Consider the following 24672-nt stretch of genomic DNA (forward strand, 5'->3'; position numbering starts at 1 on the left):
TTTTGTTGAGCCACGTAAATTAAATTATTTCGTTGTGTTCGGCATCATTTGCATTTTTAATTTGAAACACACAAATTATCCGACACAAAAAAAAAGTAGAGGAGGGTGTATTGTATACATATGTATATATATATCTTTACTAAAAACCATTTGAGCTGAAAAGTGCGATGTGAACATGTGTTTGCTGTTTGTTTTAGTTTAGTTTGACTGTATATTTTGAGGTCTACCTGTCTGACATTTTCAAAAAAATTAGTATACACTTTAAACAATTATTATTTTGTTTTAAAGAATAATATAATTTATACCATTTAATCCTTGATCTTTAATATAAAAAAATTTAAAAGCCAGAAGATAAATCGCTTAAGATCACAATGGAGAGATCTAAATGATCTTCTGCCACCGTTGAATGGTTTACTGGATAATTTGCATAAATTTCATATTCGATTTGTGGTCTTTATGATGTTTCTATGCTAAAAACCTGCGTTCCCCTCCAAAAGCTTAGTCATGCTTTAGTTTATGAGGTTTAAGACTTCTTGTTGTTTTTTTTTTTTTGGCAAAAGAAACAGCGATTTTATTTGTCAACTGTCAGTTGGTGGGAATTTATTAATGGAAACAAACTGTCGAACACACAAAACGAATAATTAAGTGAATAGTCCGGTGGGTATTTGTAATCGTGATTCGTTATTCATGGCGTTCGAAATGGGCTATTGAATATTGAGTAAGGTTTTGGTCGTTGGGTCAAAGTTGAAAAAGAGTATCAAATATATCGATATTTTCTCGATAAATTCGCAAAGATTTCACTTCATCATTAAAGTTACTCACACCCACAAAAATAACTCTCAAAGAAATGAAAACAGAACCCCAAAAATATCGAAAAAAGGCCCTTGGGCTATATTGGCCTGTTGGATTTCACATGTCAATCAAAAATCAAATTTTTTTTCTGTTATTTTGTTGTTGGTCCAAAAGGTAATTTTCAATTTGATGTAATTTTCTCCCCAAAAGAAAAAAAATACCCCAAAACCGAAACAAAAAGTTGAGTGGATCCCCAAAGAGTTGAGTGATCTCTTTTATTTTTTTGTGGCCGCGGAATTCAATGTTTGACTATTTTAAGAGTTTTGGGGCTGTGGCTGTGGTGGCTTTTAATTGTTTAATTTAATTAAATGCTCTTTAATGGTCTTAATTAGCGCTGGAAAAGGGGCGTGGCTACGTCTTTTGGCCTTTTAAGGTAACAAAAACGAAAACCAAACCCGTTTTAATGGCCACAACAGACCGAAAAAGACCTGGAAACATTTCTCAAGAATCTCATTGCAAGTAGTTGAGAGTTTTTTTTTTTAACACAAAACAAATTAAGTTTAAATCACATTAAAAATTTATATCTACATGTATAAGAATAAAGGAAGAACAATAATAAAAAAACAAAAAACCTCGGCCCATAAAAGAGAGTAGAGTTTTTATGTTTTGTTTTTTTTTTTTTTTCATAAAAAAAAACCGGTTAAAACTCTAAGAAAATTTTTGTGGCATGGCCAGAAGGAGACACATACACATAGCCTGGCTGGCTGGCTCTCACTCACACCGAGATTCGAGATACAAATCCAGATCCGAATCGGAATTCGAATTCGAAATATCCCCAAGAACTGCACAACGGAAGTTGAACTCAGGGACAGATTTTATGGTTTCTCTTGTAGAGGATTTTATCTCAAGTTTTAATTACTTTGTTAACCTGCTTCTGTTCTATGTAATTCATTATATTTATGGCTTTTTCTTATCTCTATCTTTTTTTTAGATGCATGTGCCCAACGGGTTATACGGGAAAGGATTGCGATACAAAGTACAAGCCGTGTTCGCCATCGCCCTGCCAAAATGGTGGAACTTGCCGATCAAATGGGTTATCCTACGACTGTAAATGTCCAAAAGGTAAGATAAAATTAATTTTATATCATAGAAATAACCCAAAAATACCTCTATACCAAATTTCATACAATCCGAGCTATTGAAACTCAAGTTACGAATAGGTTTTGTCTTGAATATCTAAGCCTTTCTCCCATAAACTGTAAACATAAAAAAAAACCCGAGGCTTTCGGTTCTCAGCAATCTTAGTTGGTAGGAAAATTAAATCAAATGCTTTTCACGCTTTCCGATGAGAATTCTTTGCTCAGCACCTATCGATAACCAGTTATCGATGCCGGGTGAGTCATGACTGGCCACGAGCCAAAAAAAAAAAGGAATAAAATAGTCGCCCACACAGTCGCAATGGGTATCTGAAGTAGCTGCCACAAGGGGCAAACTCGTTTGTCAGCTTACCTCCTCCTTTAGTTTTTTTTTTTTTTTTAACCAGCCCAGCATCATTCATCAGTTATTTCCTTTTTTTTTTCTTAACGTTTTTTTTTGTTTGAATGCAACTTTTACATTGCAACCCATTCCATTCCATCAAATTTTTAAAGATCGTGGCTTCTTTCTTCTGTCTTGGTCTTTCTTTTGGCGGTTTCTTCGGTTCGGTGTCTTTAGATTTCCTTGCTTGATTTTGGGTTGATTGTGTTGCATGACCTCCTTAGGGCGTAACTGTGCTCAAGCATTCATTTTGCTCACGGAGATCGTTTATTTCTTCTTTTTTTTTAAGTGTGATGGAGATGGGAGGATAAATTGGGTCTCAGGATATTTTTTTTCCCAACAGTAATGGCAGTAGTTTCTGAAATATAATAATTTCTTACTTTATCAGTGTGACCAAATGGCTTTAAATCACTAGGACCTTAAAATGTGACCTTGCACCTTGAGAGAAAAGGAAATTTTGAAAATAAATTCCCAAGAGAGCTCTTAGTTATGACTTTTTCCTGCATTAGCTTCTTTAACCTTCTGGCGTCAATTGTCGCCCATTCAGTGTTTTTTCTTGTTGTTGTTGTACTCATCATGTAAATTGCTTTTGTGCAACATTGTATAGATGTATGTATGTATATGTATGTGTGTGTGCAATTTTCAATTAATTCATTTCAATTGATGCGAATTGCATGCGACAATTTACAAAAGGCTAACACAGAACTGCAATCGAGGGGCATCTCTCTCGAGTTGTTCTGCAGTCTGGCCTTTTAATTGCGTCCAATCATAAATTCTAATGAGCTCCACTGAAATATAATCACAAAATATAGTAGTTGGAATAATTTTCGAAAGGGTTCAACAAAGTAGGGATCGTGTGAAAGTGTGACCAAAACTGAAAAAAATTGCAATATTTATTGCAATGGGAATTTTTATAACGCCTTTTTCGCAGTCTTTTGTTGGGGAGCTTGTTGTTGTTATTGTTGTTGTTGGTTAATGTTGAGCAATTCCAACCGAATTACAACAGAAAATAAAACAACGAAACTGACACGACACGAATCGCCCTGTGGACATCACGTTGCAAGAAAAAAAAAAACAAAAAAAATTACATGGGAGGGTTAAAAGGGGGCGGAGTTGAACTCATTATGCAAAATAAGGCAAGAAGAAGAAGATATAAGCTATAGGCTGGGAAACAAGTTTAAATAATAAGGAAGCAACTAAAGTTAACATGATTTACAAAATTGCCATAAAAATAATTAATAAAATTTGTGTAATAATTATTTTATTATTTTTAATATTTTTTGTTTTACCTTAATGTATGGCAAGTTGAAAGTTCACTAAGTGACTGGGTGAAAAAAAAAAAGAAATCATAAAAAGTAAATAAAACATGTGTCTGTTTTTGTTAGCACATGTTGTTGTTATGTTACACCTTCAGGCTTCTTTCGATTTATTTTTAAATTTGAGAGACAAACAAAAAAAAACTAGAGTGAATTGGAGGGTTAAACCACTAACCATACAGCATATAGACAACCCATTTCATACAACGAAAATGGACGCAAAAATTTCTTGCGACAGGCCCCAGCAGGCCCCAGAGCGGATTTCTTACGCTCATCGTTCGTTCATCTTACGCTCATTCTCTCATTAAATTTTTTCTGTTTCTCAGTCTCTAAACGGAGCGCGATGAAGAAGGTTGGCCTGCGCTTCGGTTGATCTTTGTATGTATGCGTGTCACACATTCACATACACGGGTGTTTGTGTGCGTACGATTTCGTTTCGAAGCCAGCGCACAAAATTTGGATTTTTCTTACTTTTCAGGCTTGCTACCCTAACAAAATTCGGGTATTCGTTATTTGATGAAATGACGAAAGAAATTTATTATTATTATACATTTATTATTTATTATACATTTTTAATTTATTTAGGAATTAGATTAAGTGTTAGTAGTAAAATGTTTTCTGCATATATATTTTTACGAATCATTAAAAATCAATATACTGAGAATGTGTCAGAGTATATTTCAGTCGGAGTCACTTAAAGCGCCGATTGCTTTTAAGTTTTTGTTGTTCTGCAAGAGGCTTGTGCATGCCTACTCTAACGATGGAATGATTTTTAAGGGAGGGTGAAGACGGGTGAAGAATTAAATTACTTTTTAAAGTTCCAAAATATATAAGGAAATTATTAAATTAACGACAATAATTTAATTAAATCTCACAATAACCCAAAATAATAAGTGCCTGAAAAATTGTAAACAAAAAAGGTAAACAAGTCCATCAGCTGTTTTCGTGTCTTCACCCTCCCCTAAAAATCATTCCATCGTTAGAGTAGGCATGCACAAGCCTCTTGCAGAACAACAAAAACTTAAAAGCAATCGGCGCTTTAAGTGACTCCGACCGAAATATACTCTGACACTTTCTCAGTATATTGATTTTTAATGATTCGTAAAAATATATATACAGAAAACATTTTACTACTAACACTTAATCTTATTCTTAAATAAATTAAAAACGTATGCTGAAATAATAAAAAAAATAATATAATTTCTTTTGTCATTTCATCAAATACGAATACCCGAATTTTGTTAGGGTAGCAAGCCTTAAAAGTAAGAAAAATCAAAATTTTGTGCGCTGGCTTCGAAACGAAATCGCACGCACACATACACCCATGTATGTGAATGTGTGACACGCATACATACAAAGATCAACCGAAGCGCAGGCCAACCTTCTTCATCGCGCTCCGTTTAGAGACTGAGAAACAGAAAAAATTTAATGAGAGAATGAGCGTAAGATGAACGAACGATGAGCGTAAGAAATCCGCTCTGGGGCCTGCTGGGGCCTGTCGCAAGAAATTTTTGCGTCCATTTTCGTTGTATGAAATGGGTTGTCTATATGCTGTATGGTTAGTGGTTAAACTAAAATGCCACTTTTTAGACACTTATAATTCCCCTTTTGATATTTTTTTTGTTGTGTGCAACAAGTTGCAGTTGCAAATAATAAAAATAATAACAATAAATGTATGAGTGTGTGTGTGTGTGTGCAGCCCTTCTTTTGTGGCAACTTGGAACAAAAAAAAAACCAATCCGGCAAGAAAAATCATTAAAAAAAAGCAAAATCTCGTGGGCGAGACAGGGAAAGAGAGAGCTTAAAAAAAATAATAAAAAAAAAAACAAGAAATACCATTGCAACCACATAAAGTGCGATTTAATTCCTCGAACACACACACACACACATACACCCTACACCCATGTGTGTGTGTATATACATAAGTAAAGCGCAATGAACGAAGTCCAAAAACTCGATCGCCAGAGAGCCCCAAGCCGAGTCGGAGCCAGAGAGAGAGAGAGAGCGTCTCAAATGGGGAGAGCAGCATATTTTCATTGGGGCAACAGCGGCGACGCCGACGCCGGCAGCGTAGATATGAGACCGTGGGAAAGAACAACCAAAGACGTGTTGTGTGCACATGTATGTTGGCACAGTCGAGGTTACAAAAATAGAGCTAGAAATAGGATAATTAAAAGGAGGGAAACATTTTAAAATGAAAAATTAATTGATTAATTTTGATATGTTTATAAATAAGACTTTTTCAACTTTATTTAAAGTTTTAAAAATAGTTTTCTTATATTAGTTTACAGTTGCAGTTAACAGTTTTTGTCAAAGTTTAAAAATTTCCTATATATATTATCATAATATCATCTAATAGAAACTATTAGTTTTCCCTTTGCTGTAGGTGTGTGTGTGCGCGCTTTTGCCTTGCCTTGTCTGTTTTTACGATACACTTTGTTTGCCCATTCGCTTCGCATGCGCAGCCGCCTCGAGCCCCAAGCGACGCACAGACGTACAGCTGTGATCATGAAAATAGGAATTTATTAAATAGGGAGGTGAAAAAAAATTAAAAACTACTGTTTCTTAAAATTAAATCAGCTCTATTATTTTTTTAAACAAATATTTAAAGGATATCCAAGAGTATGGAAATTCTTAAGTATTATCTCTATGAACACAACTGTCTCCTTGCTGAGAGCCTGGGTATGGGGGGAGGGGAAACCCGACAGAGAGAGCCCCACAGCTGCAGAGCATTCCTTGGCAACAAAAACAACAACAACAATTAAGCGGTATTTGCGTTTTGTGCGGCTCCTTCGTCTTTTTTCTTGCCCCAGTGGTTGTTGTTGTTGTTGTTGATCGTTTCTCAACCACTTTTTTTGTTGTTGTTTTTATTCCAATCGACACACCTCCCCCCCCCTCTGTTTATTCCCTTGTTCCGGCCCACAACCTTTCAGCATTTTAATGTTGTTATTATTGTTGTTGTTGTGGTTGTTGTTGTAAACGTTTTCGTTTATTGAAGCATTTTTATGATGTTGGCCATAAATCTGTTTATGCACTTCATTGCCCAAAAGAGAGAGCGCAAGAGAGTGGGAGAGTGTGAGAGAGAGTGTGAGCTGCCAACTTGATCTGAAGCGCAAGTGTGACCTTTCTTGGTTTTGATTTAATATTTGAGGTCCTTTATGGAAGATAGTGTGACCAAAGCTCGTATTTAATCAGTAACTTGAATTTTTTTTAGTTGAAAAATTATATAAAATCATAAAAAAATGATTTAAGAGTGTGAGAAAGAGCTGCCAACTTGATCTGTCTTGAAGTGTGACCTTTCTTGGTATTGATTCAATTATAGAGGTCCTTTATGGAAGATAGTGTGACCAAACTCGTATTTAATCATTAACTTGAATTTTTTTGTAGTTTAAAAATTGTATAAAATCATAAAAAATGATTTGAGAGTGAGAGAAAGAGCTGCCAACTTGATCTGTCGTCTTGAAGTGTGATCTTTCTTGGTATTGATTCAATTATAGAGGTCCTTTTTGGAAGATAGTGTGACCAAACTCGTATTTAATCATTAACTTGCATTTTTTTAGTTTAAAAATTGTATAAAATCATAAAAAAATGGTTTGAGAGTGTGAGAAAAAGCTGCCAACTTGATCTGTCGTCTTGCAGTGTGACCTTTCTTGGTTTTGATTCAATGTTTGAGGTCCTTTATGGAAGATAGTGTGACCAAAACTCGTATTTAATCATTAACTTGAATTTTTTGTAGTTTAAAAATTGTATAAAATCATAAAAAAATAATTTGAGAGTGTGAGAAAGAGCTGCCAACTTGGTCTGAAGCGCAAGTGTGACCTTTTTCGGTTTTAATTCAATCATAGAGGTCCTTTATGGAAGATAGTGTGACCAAACTCGTATTTGATCATGGTTTTAGTTAAAAAATTATTTAAAATCATAAAAAAACGATTTAAGAGTGTGAGAAAGAGCTGCCAACTTGATCTGTCGTCTTGCAGTGTGACCTTTCTTGATTTTGATTCAATATTTGAGGTCCTTTATGGAAGAAAGTGTGACCAAAACTCCTATTTGATCTTGGTTTTAGTTAAAAAATTATTTAAAATCATAAAAAAATGATTTTAGAGGGTGAGAAAGAGCTGCCAACTTGATCTGTCGTCTTGAAGTGTGACCTTTCTTGGTTTTGATTCAATTATAGAGGTCCTTTATGGAAGATAGTGTGACCAAACTCCTATTTGATCATGGTTTTAGTTAAAAAATTATTTAAAATCATTAAAAAATATATTTCTATAATGAATTTCCAAAATAATTTTTATTCATAGTGTGACCAAACTCCTATTTGATACCAAACTAATTAATTATCTTTTTATTTTCCAGGTTTTGATGGCAAGAATTGCGAAAACAATGTGGACGACTGTGTGGGACATCGTTGCCAGAATGGAGGAACCTGCGTGGATGGCATTTCCGACTACCGCTGCCAGTGCTCACCGAACTTCACCGGACCCTTCTGCCAGCACGACGTGGACGAGTGTGCTCAACGTCCGCCGGTCTGCCAGAATGGCGCCACCTGCACCAACACCCATGGTTCCTACAGCTGTATCTGCGTCAATGGCTGGACTGGACCCGATTGCAGTGAGAACATCGACGACTGTGTCCAGGCGGCCTGTTTCTATGGCGCCACATGCATCGATGGTGTCGGTAGCTTCTACTGTCAGTGTACGAAGGGAAAGACGGGACTGTTGTGCCATTTGGATGATGCCTGTACCTCGAATCCCTGCCATGCGGATGCCATTTGTGATACGAGTCCGATCAACGGGTCGTATGCCTGTTCGTGTGCGCCAGGATACAAGGGGGTGGACTGTTCCGAGGACATTGACGAGTGCGATCAGGGATCCCCCTGCGAACACAATGGAAAGTGTGTGAATACGCCGGGTAGCTATCGGTGTAATTGCTCGCAAGGATTCACAGGACCACGCTGCGAAACGAACATCAACGAATGCGAATCCCATCCCTGCCAGAATGAGGGCTCCTGTTTGGATGATCCGGGCACATTCCGGTGCGTCTGCATGCCCGGATTCACGGGCACCCAGTGCGAGATCGACATCAACGAGTGCCAGTCGAATCCCTGCCTGAATGACGGCATCTGCCATGACAAGATCAACGGCTTCAAGTGCAGCTGCGCCTTGGGATTCACCGGCGCCCGCTGCCAGACCAACATCGACGATTGCCTCTCCCAGCCGTGCCGGAATCGGGGCATCTGTCATGATTCCATTGCCGGCTACAGTTGCGAATGCCCGCCAGGATACACTGGCTCCTCCTGCGAGATCAACATCAACGACTGCGACTCGAATCCGTGTCATCGCGGCAAGTGCATCGACGGAGACAATAGCTTCAAGTGCCTCTGCGATCCGGGCTATACGGGCTACATCTGCCAGAAGCAGATCAACGAATGCGAATCGAATCCCTGCCAGTTCGATGGCCATTGCCAGGACCGGGTGGGCAGCTACTTCTGCCAGTGTCAGCCGGGAACCAGTGGCAAGAACTGTGAGATCAATGTGAACGAATGCCACAGCAATCCGTGCAACAATGGTGCCACCTGCATCGATGGCATCAACTCGTACAGCTGCCAGTGCGTGCCGGGATTCACGGGCCAGCACTGCGAGAAGAATGTGGACGAGTGCATCAGCAGTCCGTGTGCCAACAACGGAGTCTGCATCGACCAGGTGAATGGCTACAAGTGCGAGTGCCCGCGGGGATTCTACGATGCCCACTGCCTCAGCGATGTGGACGAGTGCGCCTCCAATCCGTGCGTGAATGAGGGTCGGTGTGAGGACGGCATCAATGACTTCATTTGCCACTGCCCGCCGGGGTATACGGGGAAGCGGTGCGAACAGGATATCGACGAGTGCAGCAGTAATCCCTGCCAGCATGGCGGCACCTGCTATGATAAGCTGAATGCCTTCAGTTGCCAGTGCATGCCGGGATACACGGGTCACAAGTGCGAGACGAATATCGATGACTGCGTCACGAATCCGTGTGGCAATGGTGGAACCTGCATCGACAAGGTCAATGGCTACAAGTGCGTCTGCAAGGTGCCGTTCACGGGGCGGGACTGCGAGAGCAAGCTGGATCCCTGCGCCAGTAATCGGTGCAAGAACGATGCCAAGTGCACACCGACTCCGAACTTCCTGGACTTTTCCTGCACCTGCAAGCTGGGCTACACGGGCCGGTACTGTGACGAGGACATCGACGAGTGCTCCTTGAGCTCGCCCTGCCGCAATGGAGCCAGTTGCCTGAACGTACCCGGGTCCTATCGCTGTATCTGCACCAAGGGATACGAGGGCAGGGACTGTGCCATCAACACGGATGACTGCGCCTCCTTCCCCTGCCAGAATGGTGGCACGTGTCTGGACGGGATCGGGGACTACAGTTGCCTGTGCGTGGACGGGTTCGATGGGAAGCACTGCGAGACGGACATCAACGAGTGCCTGAGCCAGCCGTGCCAGAACGGAGCCACCTGCAGCCAGTACGTGAACAGCTACACCTGCACCTGCCCCCTGGGATTCAGTGGGATCAACTGCCAGACTAATGACGAGGATTGCACGGAGAGCTCGTGTCTGAACGGCGGTTCCTGCATCGATGGCATCAATAGCTACAACTGCAGCTGCCTGTCCGGATTCACCGGCGCCAACTGCCAGTACAAGCTGAACAAGTGCGACTCGAATCCGTGCCTGAACGGTGCCACCTGCCACGAGCAGAGGGACGAGTACACCTGCCACTGCCCGAGCGGATTCACCGGCAAACAGTGCTCCGACTACGTCGACTGGTGCAGCCAATCCCCGTGCGAGAATGGTGCCACCTGTAGCCAGATCAAGCACCAGTTCAGCTGCAAGTGCTCGGCGGGATGGACGGGCAAGTTGTGCGACGTCCAGACCATATCCTGCCAGGATGCGGCGGACAGGAAGGGACTGTCGCTGCGTCAGTTGTGCAACAACGGAACCTGCAAGGATCACGGCAACAGCCATGTGTGCTACTGCTCCCAGGGCTATGCGGGCAGCTACTGCCAGAAGGAGATCGATGAGTGCCAGTCGCAGCCGTGCCAGAACGGTGGCACCTGCCACGACCTCATCGGTGCCTACAAGTGCAGTTGCCCGCAGGGATTCCAGGGCCAGAACTGTGAGCTCAACATCGACGACTGTGCCCCGAATCCCTGCCAGAACGGCGGCACCTGCCACGACCTGGTGAACAACTTCAGTTGCAGCTGCCCGCCCGGCACCTTGGGCATCATCTGCGAGATCAACCAGGAGGACTGTGAGCCGGGTGCCTGCCACAACAACGGCTCCTGCATCGATCGGGTGGGCGGATTTGCGTGCGTCTGCCCGCCGGGATTCGTGGGCGCCCGGTGCGAGGGCGACATCAACGAGTGCCTCAGCAATCCCTGCTCCAATGCCGGCACCCTGGACTGCGTCCAGCTGGTGAACAACTATCACTGCAACTGCCGGCCCGGCCACATGGGTCGCCACTGCGAGCACAAGGTCGACTTCTGTGCCCAGAGTCCCTGCCAGAATGGCGGCAACTGCAACGTCCGCCAGAGTGGCCACCACTGCATCTGCAACAACGGCTTCTACGGCAAGAACTGTGAACTGAGCGGCCAGGATTGCGACTCGAACCCGTGTCTGGTTGGGAACTGTGTCGTCGAGGACGATGGGTTCGGCTATCGCTGCGAGTGTCCGCGCGGCACTGCCGGCGAACACTGCGAGATCGACACGATGGACGACTGCCAGCCCAATCCCTGCCAGAAGGGAGCGGCCTGCGAGAACCGGCTGGGCGACTTTGAGTGCCTCTGTCCGGCCAAGTGGCATGGAAAGCGATGCGACATCTACGATGCCAACTACCCGGGCTGGGGTGATGCCGGCGGTTTCATGGGCTCCGGAGTGACTGCCTCCAGCAAGGATCGCTATGCCGAGGACCTGAAGGTGCAGCGGGCACTGTGCGTCCAGAAGGGATGCACCGAGAAGCAGGGCAATGGGTACTGCGACCAGGAGTGCAACAGCTATGCCTGCAACTTTGACGGGAATGACTGCTCCCTGGGGATTAATCCGTGGGCCAATTGCACCGCCCACGAGTGCTGGAATCTCTTCAAGAACGGACGCTGCGACCAGGACTGCAACAATGCCGCCTGCCACTACGATGGCCATGACTGCGAGAGCCAGCTGAAGAGCTGCAACAGCCTGTACGATGCCTACTGCCAGAAGCACTACGGGGATGGACTCTGCGACTATGGATGCAACAATGCCGAGTGCAGCTGGGACGGCCTGGACTGCGAGAACACCACCCAGACCCCGGTCCTGGCCGAGGGCTCCATGTCGATTGTGATGCTGATGAACGTGGACCAGTTCCGGATGATCCAGGCCCAGTTTTTGCGCAACATGAGCCACATGCTGAGGACCACCGTCAAGCTGAAGAAGGACTCCATGGGCCAGGACATGATCTTCAATTGGCGGGACACCGTGCGGGTGCCGGACATCGAGGATACGGACTTTGCCCGCGAGAACAAGATCATCTACACCCACAAGGTCTACCAGACGGGCATACAGGTGACGCTCGAGATCGATAACCGGAAGTGCACCGAATGCTTCTCCCACGCCGTGGAGGCGGCCGAGTTCCTGGCGGCCACGGCGGCCAAACACCAGCTCCTCAACGATTTCCAGATACACAGTGTCCGAGGTATCAAGAATCCCGGGGACGAGGAGCTGGGAGAGCCCTCCGCCAATGTCAAGTACGTGATTACGGGCATCATCCTGGTGATCATCGTGCTGGCCTTCTTCGGCATGGTCCTGAGCACCCAGAGGAAGCGGGCACATGGTGTCACCTGGTTCCCGGAGGGATTCCGCGCCCCGGCCGCTGTTATGTCGCGGCGGCGCCGGGATCCCCATGGCCAGGAGATGCGCAACCTGAACAAGCAGGTCGGGCTGCAGTCGCAGGGCGTGGGCCAGTCGGGCGCCCACTGGTCGGACGATGAGTCGGACATGCCGCTGCCCAAGCGACAGCGCAGCGATCCCGTCTCCGTGGTGGGCCTGGGCAACAATGGCGGCTATGCCAGTGACCATACGATGGTGTCCGAGTACGAGGAGGCCGACCAGCGGGTGTGGTCGCAGGCCCACTTGGATGTGGCGGATGTGAGGGCGATTATGACACCGCCGGCCCACCAGGATGGCAAGCACGACGTGGACGCCCGAGGTCCCTGCGGACTGACTCCCCTGATGATTGCCGCCGTCCGTGGCGGTGGACTGGACACGTGCGAGGACATCGAGAACAATGACGACAGCACGGCTCAGGTTATATCGGATCTGCTGTCCCAGGGAGCCGAACTCAACGCCACCATGGACAAGACGGGCGAGACATCGTTGCATCTGGCGGCTCGGTTCGCTCGGGCGGATGCCGCCAAGCGCCTGCTGGACGCCGGAGCTGATGCCAACTGCCAGGACAACACCGGAAGGACACCGTTGCACGCCGCCGTGGCTGCCGATGCCATGGGCGTGTTCCAGATCCTCCTCCGCAATCGTGCCACCAACCTGAATGCCAGAATGCATGACGGCACCACACCCCTGATCCTGGCCGCCCGTCTCGCCATCGAGGGCATGGTCGAGGACCTCATCACCGCCGATGCGGACATCAATGCGGCGGATAATTCCGGCAAGACGGCCCTCCACTGGGCAGCCGCCGTCAATAATACGGAGGCGGTGAACATCCTGCTGATGCATCATGCCAATCGGGATGCGCAGGACGACAAGGACGAGACGCCGCTGTTCCTTGCCGCCCGCGAAGGATCGTACGAGGCGTGCAAGGCGCTGTTGGACAACTTTGCCAACCGGGAGATCACCGATCATATGGATCGCCTGCCGAGGGACGTGGCCAGCGAGCGGCTGCATCACGACATTGTCCGGCTGCTGGACGAGCATGTCCCGAGGTCGCCACAGATGCTGAGCATGACGCCGCAGGCGATGATCGGCTCCCCGCCGCCGGGCCAGCAACCCCAGCTGATCACCCAGCCGACGGTGATAACGGCGGGCGCTGGCAATGGTGCCGGCAATGGTGGCAACAATGGTCCGGCCAGCGGGAAACAGAGCAACCAGACGGCCAAACAGAAGGCCGCCAAAAAGGCCAAACTCATCGAAGGCTCCTCGCCGGACAATGGGCTGGATGCTGCGGGTAGCCTCCGTAGGAAGGCGAGCTCAAAAAAGACAAATGCCGCCTCAAAAAAGGCAGCTGCCGTCGCCGGTGGTGGTCTGAATCCTCTCCAGCAGCAGCAGCAACAACAGCAACAGCAGCAGCAACAACAGCAGCAACAACAACAACAGCAACAGCAGCAACAACAGCAGCAACAACAACTGGCCGGAGGGGTACAAATGGGAGTACATTCGGGACCCGGTGGCATGCTGGACGGTTCACCACAAATCCATAGTATGCCCAGTCCCTATGAGACGACATCGATGTACTCCAATGCGATGGCAGCACCGCCACCGAATGGCAATGCCAATGGCGGAGCAAAGCAACCGCCCAGCTACGAGGATTGCATCAAGGTAAGTACTCCCGAGGATCCTGAGGATACTCTCTTCCAGAATTTGAAAATAATTTTATGTTTCCTTTGTAGAATGCCCAATCGCTGCAATCCCTGCCCGGCAACGGGCTGGACATGATCAAGCTGGACAACAACTATGGCTTCTCGATGGGCTCGCCCTTTCAGCAGGACCTCCTCAACGGCCAGGGACTGGGAGGGATGAACGGCACGGCCGGTGGCCAAAGGAACGGCCCCGGTGTAGGTGGCCTTTGCGGTCTGGGCGGCATGACGGGCACTGGGAATGGTAATAGCCATGAGCAGGGTCTCAGTCCGCCGTATTCCAACCAGTCGCCACCGCATTCGGTCCAGAGCAGTCTGGCGCTATCGCCACACGCCTACTTGGGTGAGTTTCGAGTTTTATTATTTTTTTGTTGGGAAATCTTTAAACTAATGCATATCCTTTTTTCAGGATCTCCCTCGCCGGCCAAATCGCGGCCTAGCCTGCCCACCTCCCCCACCCACATTCAGGCCATGCGGCATGCCACCCAACAGAAACAATTCGGTGGCAGCAGTCTGAACAGCCTGCTGGGCGGTAATGGTGGCGGCAACGTTGGCGGCGGAGGTGGTGGCGGCGGTGTCGGTTCTCCGGTCAGTCTGGGCATCATCTCGCCCACTGGCAGCGATATGGGCATTATGCTCGCTCCGCCCCAATCCTCCAAAAGCAGTGCAATAATGCAGACGCTCTCCCCCCAGCAGCAGCAACAGCAGCAGCAACAACAACAACAGCAGCAGCAACAACAACAGCAGCAACAGCAACAACAACAACAGCAACTCGGAGGCCTGGAGTTCGGTTCAGCTGGTTTGGACTTGAATGGATTTTGTGGATCTCCGGGTAAGTTCCAAGAAACAGTACCCCTAATCTAAGGCTAAGAGAAGAAAGCAAGAAAAAGAATGAAAGGAAAGTCTTGAGAGAAAGTTAAGACTGGTGGGAGGCTTCGAAGAAAACCTCGAAAGCAATCCTAGAAGGGCATCTTAGAAGGAAAGTTCTAAGAGAAAGTCTTTTAAATATTTTTAAAAGGGGGTCCTAGACTAGAAATTCTAAAAGAAAGTTCTAAAATAAATCCTGAAGGATATTTAGACTGGAAGTTCTAAAGAAATATAAAAGAAATTCCATAGAAAAGTCCTCAAAGGATAACTCAGACTGGGAGTCCTTAAAAAAGACCTACAAGAAGTCTTCAAAGGATGTCTTAGACAAAAACTTATAAAAAACATATAAAAAAAATAGCTAAGAAAAGTCCTTAAGGGATATTTTTACTTATAGTTCTAAAAAATATTTTAAAAAGTTCTAAAAGTATTTTTTAGACATAAAGTCCTTGAAGAATAGACCTAACATAGGTCTTAAAAGGTAGATCTTAGACTAAAAAATAATAAAGAGTCTTAAGACAAAGTCTTAAATAAACATTTCAGATTAAAAATCCTAGAAAAGAAAACCCAAAACTGTTTAAAGAGTATTGTTTTTAGACAAAAGGTCTCCAAAAAATACCTAAGGGAAGTCTTTAAAGTATATCTTAAGCGGAAAACCATAAAAAATAAAAAGAAAAGTCTATATAAATTCCAAAATCTATCTATATAAATCTAAATAAAAGTCTTAATAAATATTTTAGACTTTCAAGTCGTAAAAAAAAATACCTTTTAAACATCTAAAAAGTATTTTTTAAATCAAAAGCGCCAAAAAGCCTCAAAATACCTCAAAGAAGTCTTAAAACTATATATTACACAGAAAACCATAAAAAATACGTTAAATAAGTCTTAAATATTTATTGAATAAGAAGAATAAATACAGAAACAATATAGAAGAATATATTTTAGACTTCAAATCTTTAGAAGAAAACGTTAAAAAGGTCCTAATAGTATTTTTAGACAAGAAATGTCTTAAAAAAGACCTATAGTAGGTCTACCAAAGATATCTTAGTCTAAAAATAAGCCTTATAAATCTAAAAAAAAATTACCCGAAAGAAGTCTTCGAATTTAAGACTTAAATATGATTTATGACTTGACTTCAAGTCTTAAAAAAATTTCAAAAATATATTTTAGACAAAAATCCCTTAAGAAAGGATCTTAAATATGTCATAAAAATATATCATACATGGAATATTACTAAAAAGGACCTTCAAGGAGCCTTTCAATAAGTATTTCAAGCTTCAACTAAAAAAAGAAACATTGAGAAAGTCTCAAAAGTATTTTTTAGACTTAAAATGACTAAAAACTACATAAAAGAAATCTTTAAAAAAAGTTTTGGATTGGCAGTTCTTAAACAAGAAAAATCTAATCTACAAGAATCTAAAAGAATGTCTACAAGAACGTCCTAGACCTCGAAGGAGACACCAAGTGATGAAGTTACTAAATCACTCTAAACAGAAGTCCAAATAGGTGACGAAACACAACCGTTTTGTACACTCAGAGAAGAAGAAGAAGCAGTTTTAGAATTTTAAGCCAAAATTATTGTTAAAAAATTGAGTAAAAAAAAAACCATGGAAAATAAATTAGAAAAAATCAATAAAAAAAATTTAAGTACCATACTAACCATACGATTATTTCGTTACTAATCTTTTTCTAGACTCATTTCACTCGGGTCAAATGAATCCGCCCTCGATACAAAGTTCAATGTCCGGCTCCTCGCCGTCCACCAACATGCTGTCGCCGTCATCGCAACACAATCAGCAGGCCTTCTATCAGTACCTAACGCCGCCCAGCCAACACTCTGGCGGTCATACGCCGCAGCATCTTGTCCAGACGCTGGACAGCTATCCCACACCGTCACCGGAATCGCCAGGACACTGGTCATCCTCATCGCCCCGCTCCAATTCGGATTGGAGCGAAGGTGTTCAGTCGCCGGCAGCGAATAATCTGTACATTTCCGGAGGACATCAGGCCAATAAAGGATCCGAGGCCATCTATATTTGACCATAAGAGAGAGAGAGAGATAGAGAGAATGGAGAGAAGGATAAGAAGAAGGACTGGCAAAGGATCTGCACAGATTGCGGCGACAGCAGGAGGGACTCCTAGAGTCCCTACTTCTAAATAGCCTATATATAGCCTATATAATATTTAGTTCTTTAATCTCGCCCTCTATTTTTTTCTTTTATTTTTTTGTAGGCTTTTAAAAAAAAAGAACCTTTTTTTTTTGTATTTTAATTTAATAATTACGCCACGCAATTCCAGCGTAGAAGTTAGAAATTAATTTAAATTATTTGATATGCTTGTTGTAAAATATATATATAAATATTATATATGCCAGTTAAGAGCTTTTGTCTTTTTTTCTTGGCGTAATTTTTTAATAATTTTAAATATTATTTGTCGTAACGTCAACGTAGCTTCCAGATAAATAAATAAAATAAAAAAAAGAAACGAAAAGACATCTAAAATTAGCGCAAATTCCGATTTTAAAAGATAAAAACAAAAACAAACACACATTTTTAATTAAGATTAAGATCACAACCGACAATTATTTTGTGTAGGCCTTTAAGCTTTAGGGATATAAGTTTTTTTTCGATAAAACAAAAATTATATAATCACCTAGTTCTGTAGATTTCGAAACTGAAGTGCTTATATAAAACAAGAAAAAAATATAAAAGAAAATTGTTAGAAACGTACTGCATCAAAACCATTTTTTTTTTTACACAAAAAAGTTTTTTTTTTCTATTATAACTATTATTATTATTATTGTATGACTATTATGTATTATTACATATTATTTAAGCTAAACTGTAAAAAGATTCTCATAAACTGTTTGATTTAAGTTGACAAACACAAACCCCACAACAAATTATACGAAAATCTCCAACGAAAAGCGTATAATTAATAAAGAAAATAATAATATTACAGAAAAACAAAAGAAAAAGAAAGACCGAGTAGATGACCAGCCAAGTTTTTTATATATATAAGAAGATCCTCCACCACCTCCATCTCCCCCATTTATCCCTAAAAGTAATCCCCATTTTAGATCATAAGTCCCAAATGATAATAGATATTTTCAAAAAATATTACAACAAAATAAACAAAAGACGACAAACGAATGCGATTTTCTTGTTCGATGTGCTCTAATTTTAATAATTTTAATTTGAAATGTAATGCTTTCTCGTCTATACAGATTTTGTGTGTAAGTTTTTAATGTGTAAATTGTAAAATTATTTGTTTTCCTAACTTAAAACACGGCAAGACAGCATAACTGAAATGCAAACTTTTTTGACATAAATAATAAATATTAAATAATTATTTTAAAAACAATATGCTGGAGTTTGGTTTTTTTTAGAGGGTGGGTCTTTATTGAAAATAATCGGGGCTTATCGGAATTTTAGGATATGTTGGTTATTAATCGAAATTTTTATATTTTCTTATATATATTTTTTTTGTTATTAATATTCTTTTATATTTTATATATATTTATTTTTCAATTTAATTTTTTTATTTTATAAGTTTAATTTAAGTTATCTCATTCTTAGTAGTTGGTATACCCTTGCAGGGGAAATTCAGAAATCTTTTAAGGTACTCCGCTTGAGAATCGGATGAGAATTGGGGAAGATTAGCCATCCCTGTGGGCCCTATAGGGGAAAATCACATTTTCAAGGGATCAGGAAAAATGGACAAAAAATCTAAAAAATATTTTGTCTCAGGATTTTGATGCAGAATGGTAGCAATTCGATGAAGAAATCGTTTAAGATACTCCGCCTGAGAATCGGATGAGAATTGGGGAAGATATAGCCATCCCTGTGGGCCCTATAGGGGAAAATCCCATTTTCAAGGGATCCCATCAGGAAAAATGAAAAAAAAATTGAAAAAATATTTTGTCTCAGGATTTTGATGCAGAATGGTAGCAATTCGATGTAGAAATCGTTTAAGATACTCCGCTTGAGAATCGGATGAGAATTGGGGAAGATATAGCCATCCCTGTGGGCCCTATAGGGGAAAATCCCATTTTCAAGGGACCCCATCAGGAAAAATGGACAAAAAATCTAAAAAATATTTTGTCTCAGGATTTTGATGCAGAATGGTAGCAATTCAATGTAGAAATCGTTTAAGATACTCCGCTTGAGAATCGGATGAGAATTGGGGAAGATATAGCCATCCCTGTGGGCCCTATAGGGGAAAATCCCATTTTCAAGGGATCCCATCAGGAAAAATGGACAAAAAATCTAAAAAATATTTTGTCTCAGGATTTTGATGCAGAATGGTAGCAATTCGATGTAGAAATCGTTTAAGATACTCCGCTTGAGAATCGGATGAGAATTGGGGAAGATATAGCCATCCCTGTGGGCCCTATAGGGGAAAATTCCATTTTCAAGGGATCCCATCAGGAAAAATGGACAAAAAATTGAAAAAATATTTTGTCTCAGGATTTTGATGCAGAATGGTAGCAATTCGATGAAGAAATCGTTTAAGATACTCCGCTTGAGAATCGGATGAGAATTGGGGAAGATATAGCCATCCCTGTGGGCCCTATAGGGGAAAATCCCATTTTCAAGGGATCCCATCAGGAAAAATGAACAAAAAATTGAACAAATATTTTGTCTCAGGATTTTGATGCAGAATGGTAGCAATTCGTTGAAGAAATCGTTTAAGATACTCTGCTTAAGAATCGGATGAGAATTGGGGAAGATATAGCCATCCCTGTGGGCCCTATAGGGGAAAATCCCATTTTCAAGGGATCCCATCAGGAAAAATGGACAAAAAATTGAAAAAATATTTTGTCTCAGGATTTTGATGCAGAATGGTAGCAATTCGATGAAGAAATCGTTTAAGATACTCCGCTTGAGAATCGGATGAGAATTGGGGAAGATATAGCCATCCCTGTGGGCCCTATAGGGGAAAATCCCATTTTCAAGGGATCCCATCAGGAAAAATGGACAAAAAATTGAAAAAATATTTTGTCTCAGGATTTTGATGCAGAATGGTAGCAATTCGATGAAGAAATCGTTTAAGATACTCCGCTTGAGAATCGGATGAGAATTGGGGAAGATACAGCCATCCCTGTGGGCCCTATAGGGGAAAATCCCATTTTCAAGGGATCCCATCAGGAAAAATGAACAAAAAATTGAAAAAATATTTTGTCTCTGGATTTTGATGCAGAATGGTAGCAATTCGTTGAAGAAATCGTTTAAGATACTCTGCTTGAGAATCGGATGAGAATTGGGGAAGATATAGCCATCCCTGTGGGCCCTATAGGGGAAAATCCCATTTTCAAGGGATCCCGTCATAGTTCAGCATAAAAATAGACAAAAATTTATAGAAATAATATCAAATATTAAATAATAGTGTTATTATGTTATTATTAAATTTTTATTAATATTTGTAACATTTTCAATGATTTTAAATTATTTCGTTTAAAAAATAAAAGTCAGGACTATAATTTAATGGAAAATTTACAAGAAACCTTTCGAAATATGGGTTTTTAAGCGATATCCTTGGAATCTTTCAAGTAAAACAATACCTTATTTAAAGACAGATAGTATTGCATCATTTTTTTTTTTTTTATTTTAATTTTAACCTTTGACCCTCCTTCGAAAAAAAAAATATTTCTAGATACTCTTTAGCAGTCACATTTTTAATTAGAATTAGTTGAATGTTTAAGTGTAACCCGTAACATATAGACCCGTCCTTCATATTGGCCGATCCTTTTTATGCGTTTTTGTGTCTTATTCCGTTCACACAATACGAATAGTGTCCTTGTAGTGTTTCGATAATGTCCTCATGTTATTTTATCCGCAGTCTCCATTGTCTTGATGGTTTAACTCTTTACAACTTGAGGAAGATTGTGTGCTAAAAGAATTTGTAGTTTATTGACTAGATTTGCTTTTTGGTTTCATCTTCCGGGTTGCTTGATGTGGTTGCTGCTGCTGTAGATTCCACACTTTCATGCGGATTCACCGGGCCTGGATTGTCCTCCTGCTGGTCCTCGGGGGCGTTCGAGTCGTTGACCTTTTTCGCACCCGGTACGAAAGGACATACACCGCCCTTGCACTCGAACGGGAATTCGGGCGCCTTCTTAATTACATTCCCGTCCGCGTCCTTTTTCTCCCAGGGATTCCAATATCTTAGGAGAATGGGTTGTACAAATTTGTGCCATATGTACAACAAGAGCGGAATGATAAAACACGGTACACAAACCATTATTCTTTTTTTTGGTGCTTTTTTTGGTGAATTTTAATATATTTTTCTTTTGTTAATTCCGTTGATTGAGCCTAGAATGGTCCGAAATATACTGATCTATATATTGTGAGTTGGGCTGGCCTTTTATACTTTTACCTAGCCCAATGGTCTGATAGTTTTTCCAACGGTGACTTTGTTTTCTTTTGTATTAATTAATATTTTTCTTGGAGCAATTATTGCTGTCAGCTGGCCTACTGAGGTTCCGATAACAGAGCCAACCGTGCGATAGTTGGTCCCACTACTATCGATAGATAACATTAACGGTTAACAGAGATAATATTTTTCTTACATTTTCTTAACCCATTAAAAAATCCTTTGATAAAAAAATGCCTTAACTTTTTTTTGAATTTAATTTTTTTTTATTAATTATCCTTTAATTTTTAACCCATCAGTGGGCAACGGTAGGGTAATCCACCCCGACAACAGTATTCCCTGCCAGCCTGCAGATTGGTATTAACCCATTGGTTGTGACAGTTTTTGATAAACAGATAGGCCCGCTCCTTGTGACAATCGTGGCCCAAAGCGGAGCAGACTATATTGGCGGAGTTGGGCAAGTGCTGGACGATCTGGGAATAGGTAAGTGGAGAAAAGTTTATTATTTTATCGATTAATCGATAACATAAAAAAAACTTAACTTAAAAAAAACATTCAAAAATATTCAAATAGTTGAGGAGACACATTTTATCATTTAAAAGTTTAAGATATCGATAGTTAATCGATAGTTAATCCATTACTGTAGAGTACTCACCGCTTCTAAGCACTTTGTTTGGCACTGTTTCCGACCAATGGCATTGCATGGAAACATCCTGTCCAGCTCCTGGTGAATCAACGGGGCAGTGGGCAAGCCATTCTGGATCTGCGAGGACAGAAAGACACCGCAGGTGCAGGGAACAGGTTGATTATCCTGCGGCTGGACAGATTCAGGAGTCGGTAGTGGCGAAGGAATCGTATTGATCAAGCTACTCGAAGTGGTGGTGCTCATGGGGATAGTACTGGACGCTTCATTGGAGGACTCTGCCTGCGGCGGTACTCCCACCTCCTCTCCAGAAGATTCTCCTTCGGTCTTTGTGGATCCTGTTTCCGGAGTTGAACTAAAAATTTCCGTTGTACTTCCATTCCTACCAAGCCATTCGGTAGTGCTATCGAGGATAGCTTTGGGTGTGGTTACAATCACAAACTCTACAGGAGCAGCTGCTGGCCAGTTTTCTTCGGTGGTGCTAGTGGTTGTGGTGCTAGTGGAAGTGCTCGTAGACGTGGTGCTGGAGGTAGTGGTTCCTTCCTTGATGGGTTTGCTTTTCAATCGCTTGTCCTTGATGAAGTTGGTCTTGCCGTAAAGTGGTTTCTTGTAGGCGATTTTCGAGGCCTCCAGATGAAGGGCCAAGAGTATTACCACAAATAGGAGAGTGTTTTTAAAGGTAGCTTAGGCGGGGAAATATTTTTTACAAAAATATATATAGAGTTTAATATTTTATTAAATATTTTTAAGGTTATTTTTTTGTGAGTTTATCCTCAACTGCAACTCACCCATCTTGTGATATCTCTGATAAACTAATTACTTTCGCTCTTTGGCTCAAGCATTTTATAAATAATTTTCACTTGACTTGCAGTTTTTTTTTAGGCCTTGTTAAGTTTCTTTTTTTTTTTTTTTAAGACCCGAAACGACCATCAATGAAGTTCAAGTTGTGAGAACTCGGTCAGGGCTCTTGCCGATCAAGCAAAATATTGCCTCTAGACAAGCTTATTTTGCAATTCATTCATTTTATATTAACTATTTACATTAGGGCGGAAATTTTATTTAAAGTTTTATTTAAATAGTTGCTTAAAATGCCTTTGAATATATATTTCAATTTTCAGACCGATACCTTACTTCGTTAAAAAGTTACAGACCCATTTCTCCTTCTTTCTAATATGAGCCTCAGTACATGGCTAGTTTATAACTCATTTTGTCGAAATTAAAAAAAATTATAAAATTTGTTGTAAAAAGATGAATCAGAATTGACTCCAACATAATTGGAAAATGCGTAGGTTTTTTTTTAATTCATTAAAATGCCTTAAATACCTCGAAATACCTTATGTACCTCATAGGGAAATCTTTAAGCTTCACGGCGTGAGCCCTAGCTCCTAAATTCCTAAATTCATTTTATACACATGGTTTAATGGTGAAAATTTCTTAGAATTCATCCGATCTTAGAATTCCGATTTGATAGAATTGACCCGCCCTAATGTTCATAGTACTCCCAACCTTTTGATATTTTTAAATATTTTTATTTGATTTTATATTATAATTATAATTATTATAATCCTTAAGAATATCTATTTTTTTTTATTATTTATAATAGCCTGCAAAATTTTATTGCGAAACTGTTTTCGGTGATGGGGATCCGAAATGGATTCCATTTCATCTTTCACAAGCTCTCCCAGGGCATCGACCCCGGGGGAGTATTTTCCGCGCTTTGAACGCTCCTCCTTAGGGACAGGAGGAACGGGATGCTCCGAAACCAAAATTACATCCTCATCAGAATCAGAGTTCTACAATTAGTTAGGTTTTTGTACAAAAAAAAAAATAATAGAGAAATAGAAACACTAACCGGATTGTTTTCCTTGACATCAGTTCTCTCCTCCGACTTAAATCTTTTGGCACTGCCGCCCGGTTGTTGATCATCCTCTTTCGATTCCATTTTCGTGTCTGAGAAGTAACGTTTCAGATATGACATATCGTCATACCAATAAGGAAGATGCGATTTCACGTCCATATATGTATTCAATATTTCCAATCTCTGTTTCCAATCATCAAATTCCTGGCTCAGCTTGTTGTATTTGATCATGATGTCCGTCACAGTAAGCTGGGGGCACATCGGCAACAGTTTCTTTAGGATCCTTTGGAATGATTGACAGCGATTGACTCTAAGATTGTAGATGATAGCTCGGGGATTGATGTTCTCTTTTAGCAATTGCAGCATTTTTTTCACCAAATTCTCAGTCCATTCAATATTCTGATAATTAAAAATAACACATATAGACAAAATATGCAAGAAAAAAATAAATAAAATAAAAAATTACCCCAATAGAGGACGACATCCTTATTTTTTCGTTTTCTTGCTTCCGTACAGTCGAGAGAAAATTATTTTTTGACGTTTGAATTTTGTTGACAAGTTTCGCAAAGGTTACTGAGTGAACGTTTAACCGATATATCGATATACCTATCGGCGATTAACATTTTGTTTGAAATTTGAACAAAAACTTACAATAGCAAGCCATTATTTCATGTTCAATATTTTTTTTTTT

The 24672-nt window shown here is 41.5% G+C and overlaps 4 protein-coding genes across 5 annotated transcripts in view; 1 reads left to right on the forward strand and 3 right to left on the reverse strand.

Moving 5' to 3' along the window:
• N (neurogenic locus Notch protein) overlaps positions 1 to 18468 on the forward strand; it is a 46618-nt gene extending 28150 nt beyond the window's left edge. Inside the window, 7 exon segments of the mRNA XM_043213070.2 lie at positions 1784 to 1914; positions 7998 to 13922; positions 13925 to 14051; positions 14086 to 14203; positions 14275 to 14584; positions 14651 to 15073; positions 16799 to 18468. Coding sequence (XP_043069005.1) covers positions 1784 to 1914; positions 7998 to 13922; positions 13925 to 14051; positions 14086 to 14203; positions 14275 to 14584; positions 14651 to 15073; positions 16799 to 17145 — 7381 coding nt within the window. The 3' untranslated portion in view covers positions 17146 to 18468.
• Positions 18469 to 20761: 2293 nt separating this feature from the next.
• On the reverse strand, positions 20762 to 21616 carry LOC108126952 (UPF0729 protein GD16342). Of its 2 annotated transcripts, none has more exons than XM_017243748.3 (2): positions 21484 to 21616; positions 20762 to 21419 (listed from the first exon to the last, which is right to left on the reverse strand). In XM_017243748.3, exon 2 carries the CDS (start codon positions 21346 to 21348, stop codon positions 21022 to 21024), a length of 327 nt encoding a protein of 108 aa, XP_017099237.2. In that variant the 5' UTR covers positions 21349 to 21419; positions 21484 to 21616; the 3' UTR covers positions 20762 to 21021. The 2 variants fall into 2 exon arrangements, with proteins under 2 accessions (XP_017099237.2, XP_070132510.1); XM_070276409.1 differs by having other exon boundaries at positions 21478 to 21599.
• A 151-nt stretch (positions 21617 to 21767) lies between these two features.
• Fcp3C (Follicle cell protein 3C) lies at positions 21768 to 22915 on the reverse strand. Its single transcript, XM_017243724.2, has 3 exons — positions 22912 to 22915; positions 22136 to 22806; positions 21768 to 21953 (listed from the first exon to the last, which is right to left on the reverse strand). The coding sequence occupies exons 1-3, from the start codon at positions 22913 to 22915 to the stop codon at positions 21768 to 21770; spliced, it is 861 nt and encodes a 286-aa protein (XP_017099213.2).
• A 778-nt stretch (positions 22916 to 23693) lies between these two features.
• On the reverse strand, positions 23694 to 24626 carry LOC138927765 (uncharacterized). Its single transcript, XM_070283070.1, has 3 exons — positions 24448 to 24626; positions 23976 to 24380; positions 23694 to 23916 (listed from the first exon to the last, which is right to left on the reverse strand). The coding sequence occupies exons 1-3, from the start codon at positions 24463 to 24465 to the stop codon at positions 23701 to 23703; spliced, it is 639 nt and encodes a 212-aa protein (XP_070139171.1). The 5' UTR covers positions 24466 to 24626; the 3' UTR covers positions 23694 to 23700.
• Between the last annotated feature and the right edge of the window lie 46 nt (positions 24627 to 24672).

The sequence above is a fragment of the Drosophila bipectinata genome, chromosome XR (genome assembly GCF_030179905.1).
Source record: "Drosophila bipectinata strain 14024-0381.07 chromosome XR, DbipHiC1v2, whole genome shotgun sequence".
Taxonomy (NCBI): domain Eukaryota; kingdom Metazoa; phylum Arthropoda; class Insecta; order Diptera; family Drosophilidae; genus Drosophila; species Drosophila bipectinata.

What these genes read in the sequence shown, in the direction of transcription:
- Fcp3C (XM_017243724.2), bottom strand. An exon ending in AAACAAAGTGCTTAGAAGCG is followed by an intron (nt 21,954 to 22,135) that starts GTGAGTACTCTA and finishes ACCTATTCCCAG; the next exon opens with ATCGTCCAGCACTTGCCCAA.
- LOC108126952 (XM_017243748.3), bottom strand. Translation starts at nt 21,348, where the DNA reads ATGGTTTGTGTACCGTGTTTTATCATTCCGCTCTTGTTGTACATATGG.
- LOC138927765 (XM_070283070.1), bottom strand. An exon ending in ATGTCAAGGAAAACAATCCG is followed by an intron (nt 23,917 to 23,975) that starts GTTAGTGTTTCT and finishes AACTAATTGTAG; the next exon opens with AACTCTGATTCTGATGAGGA.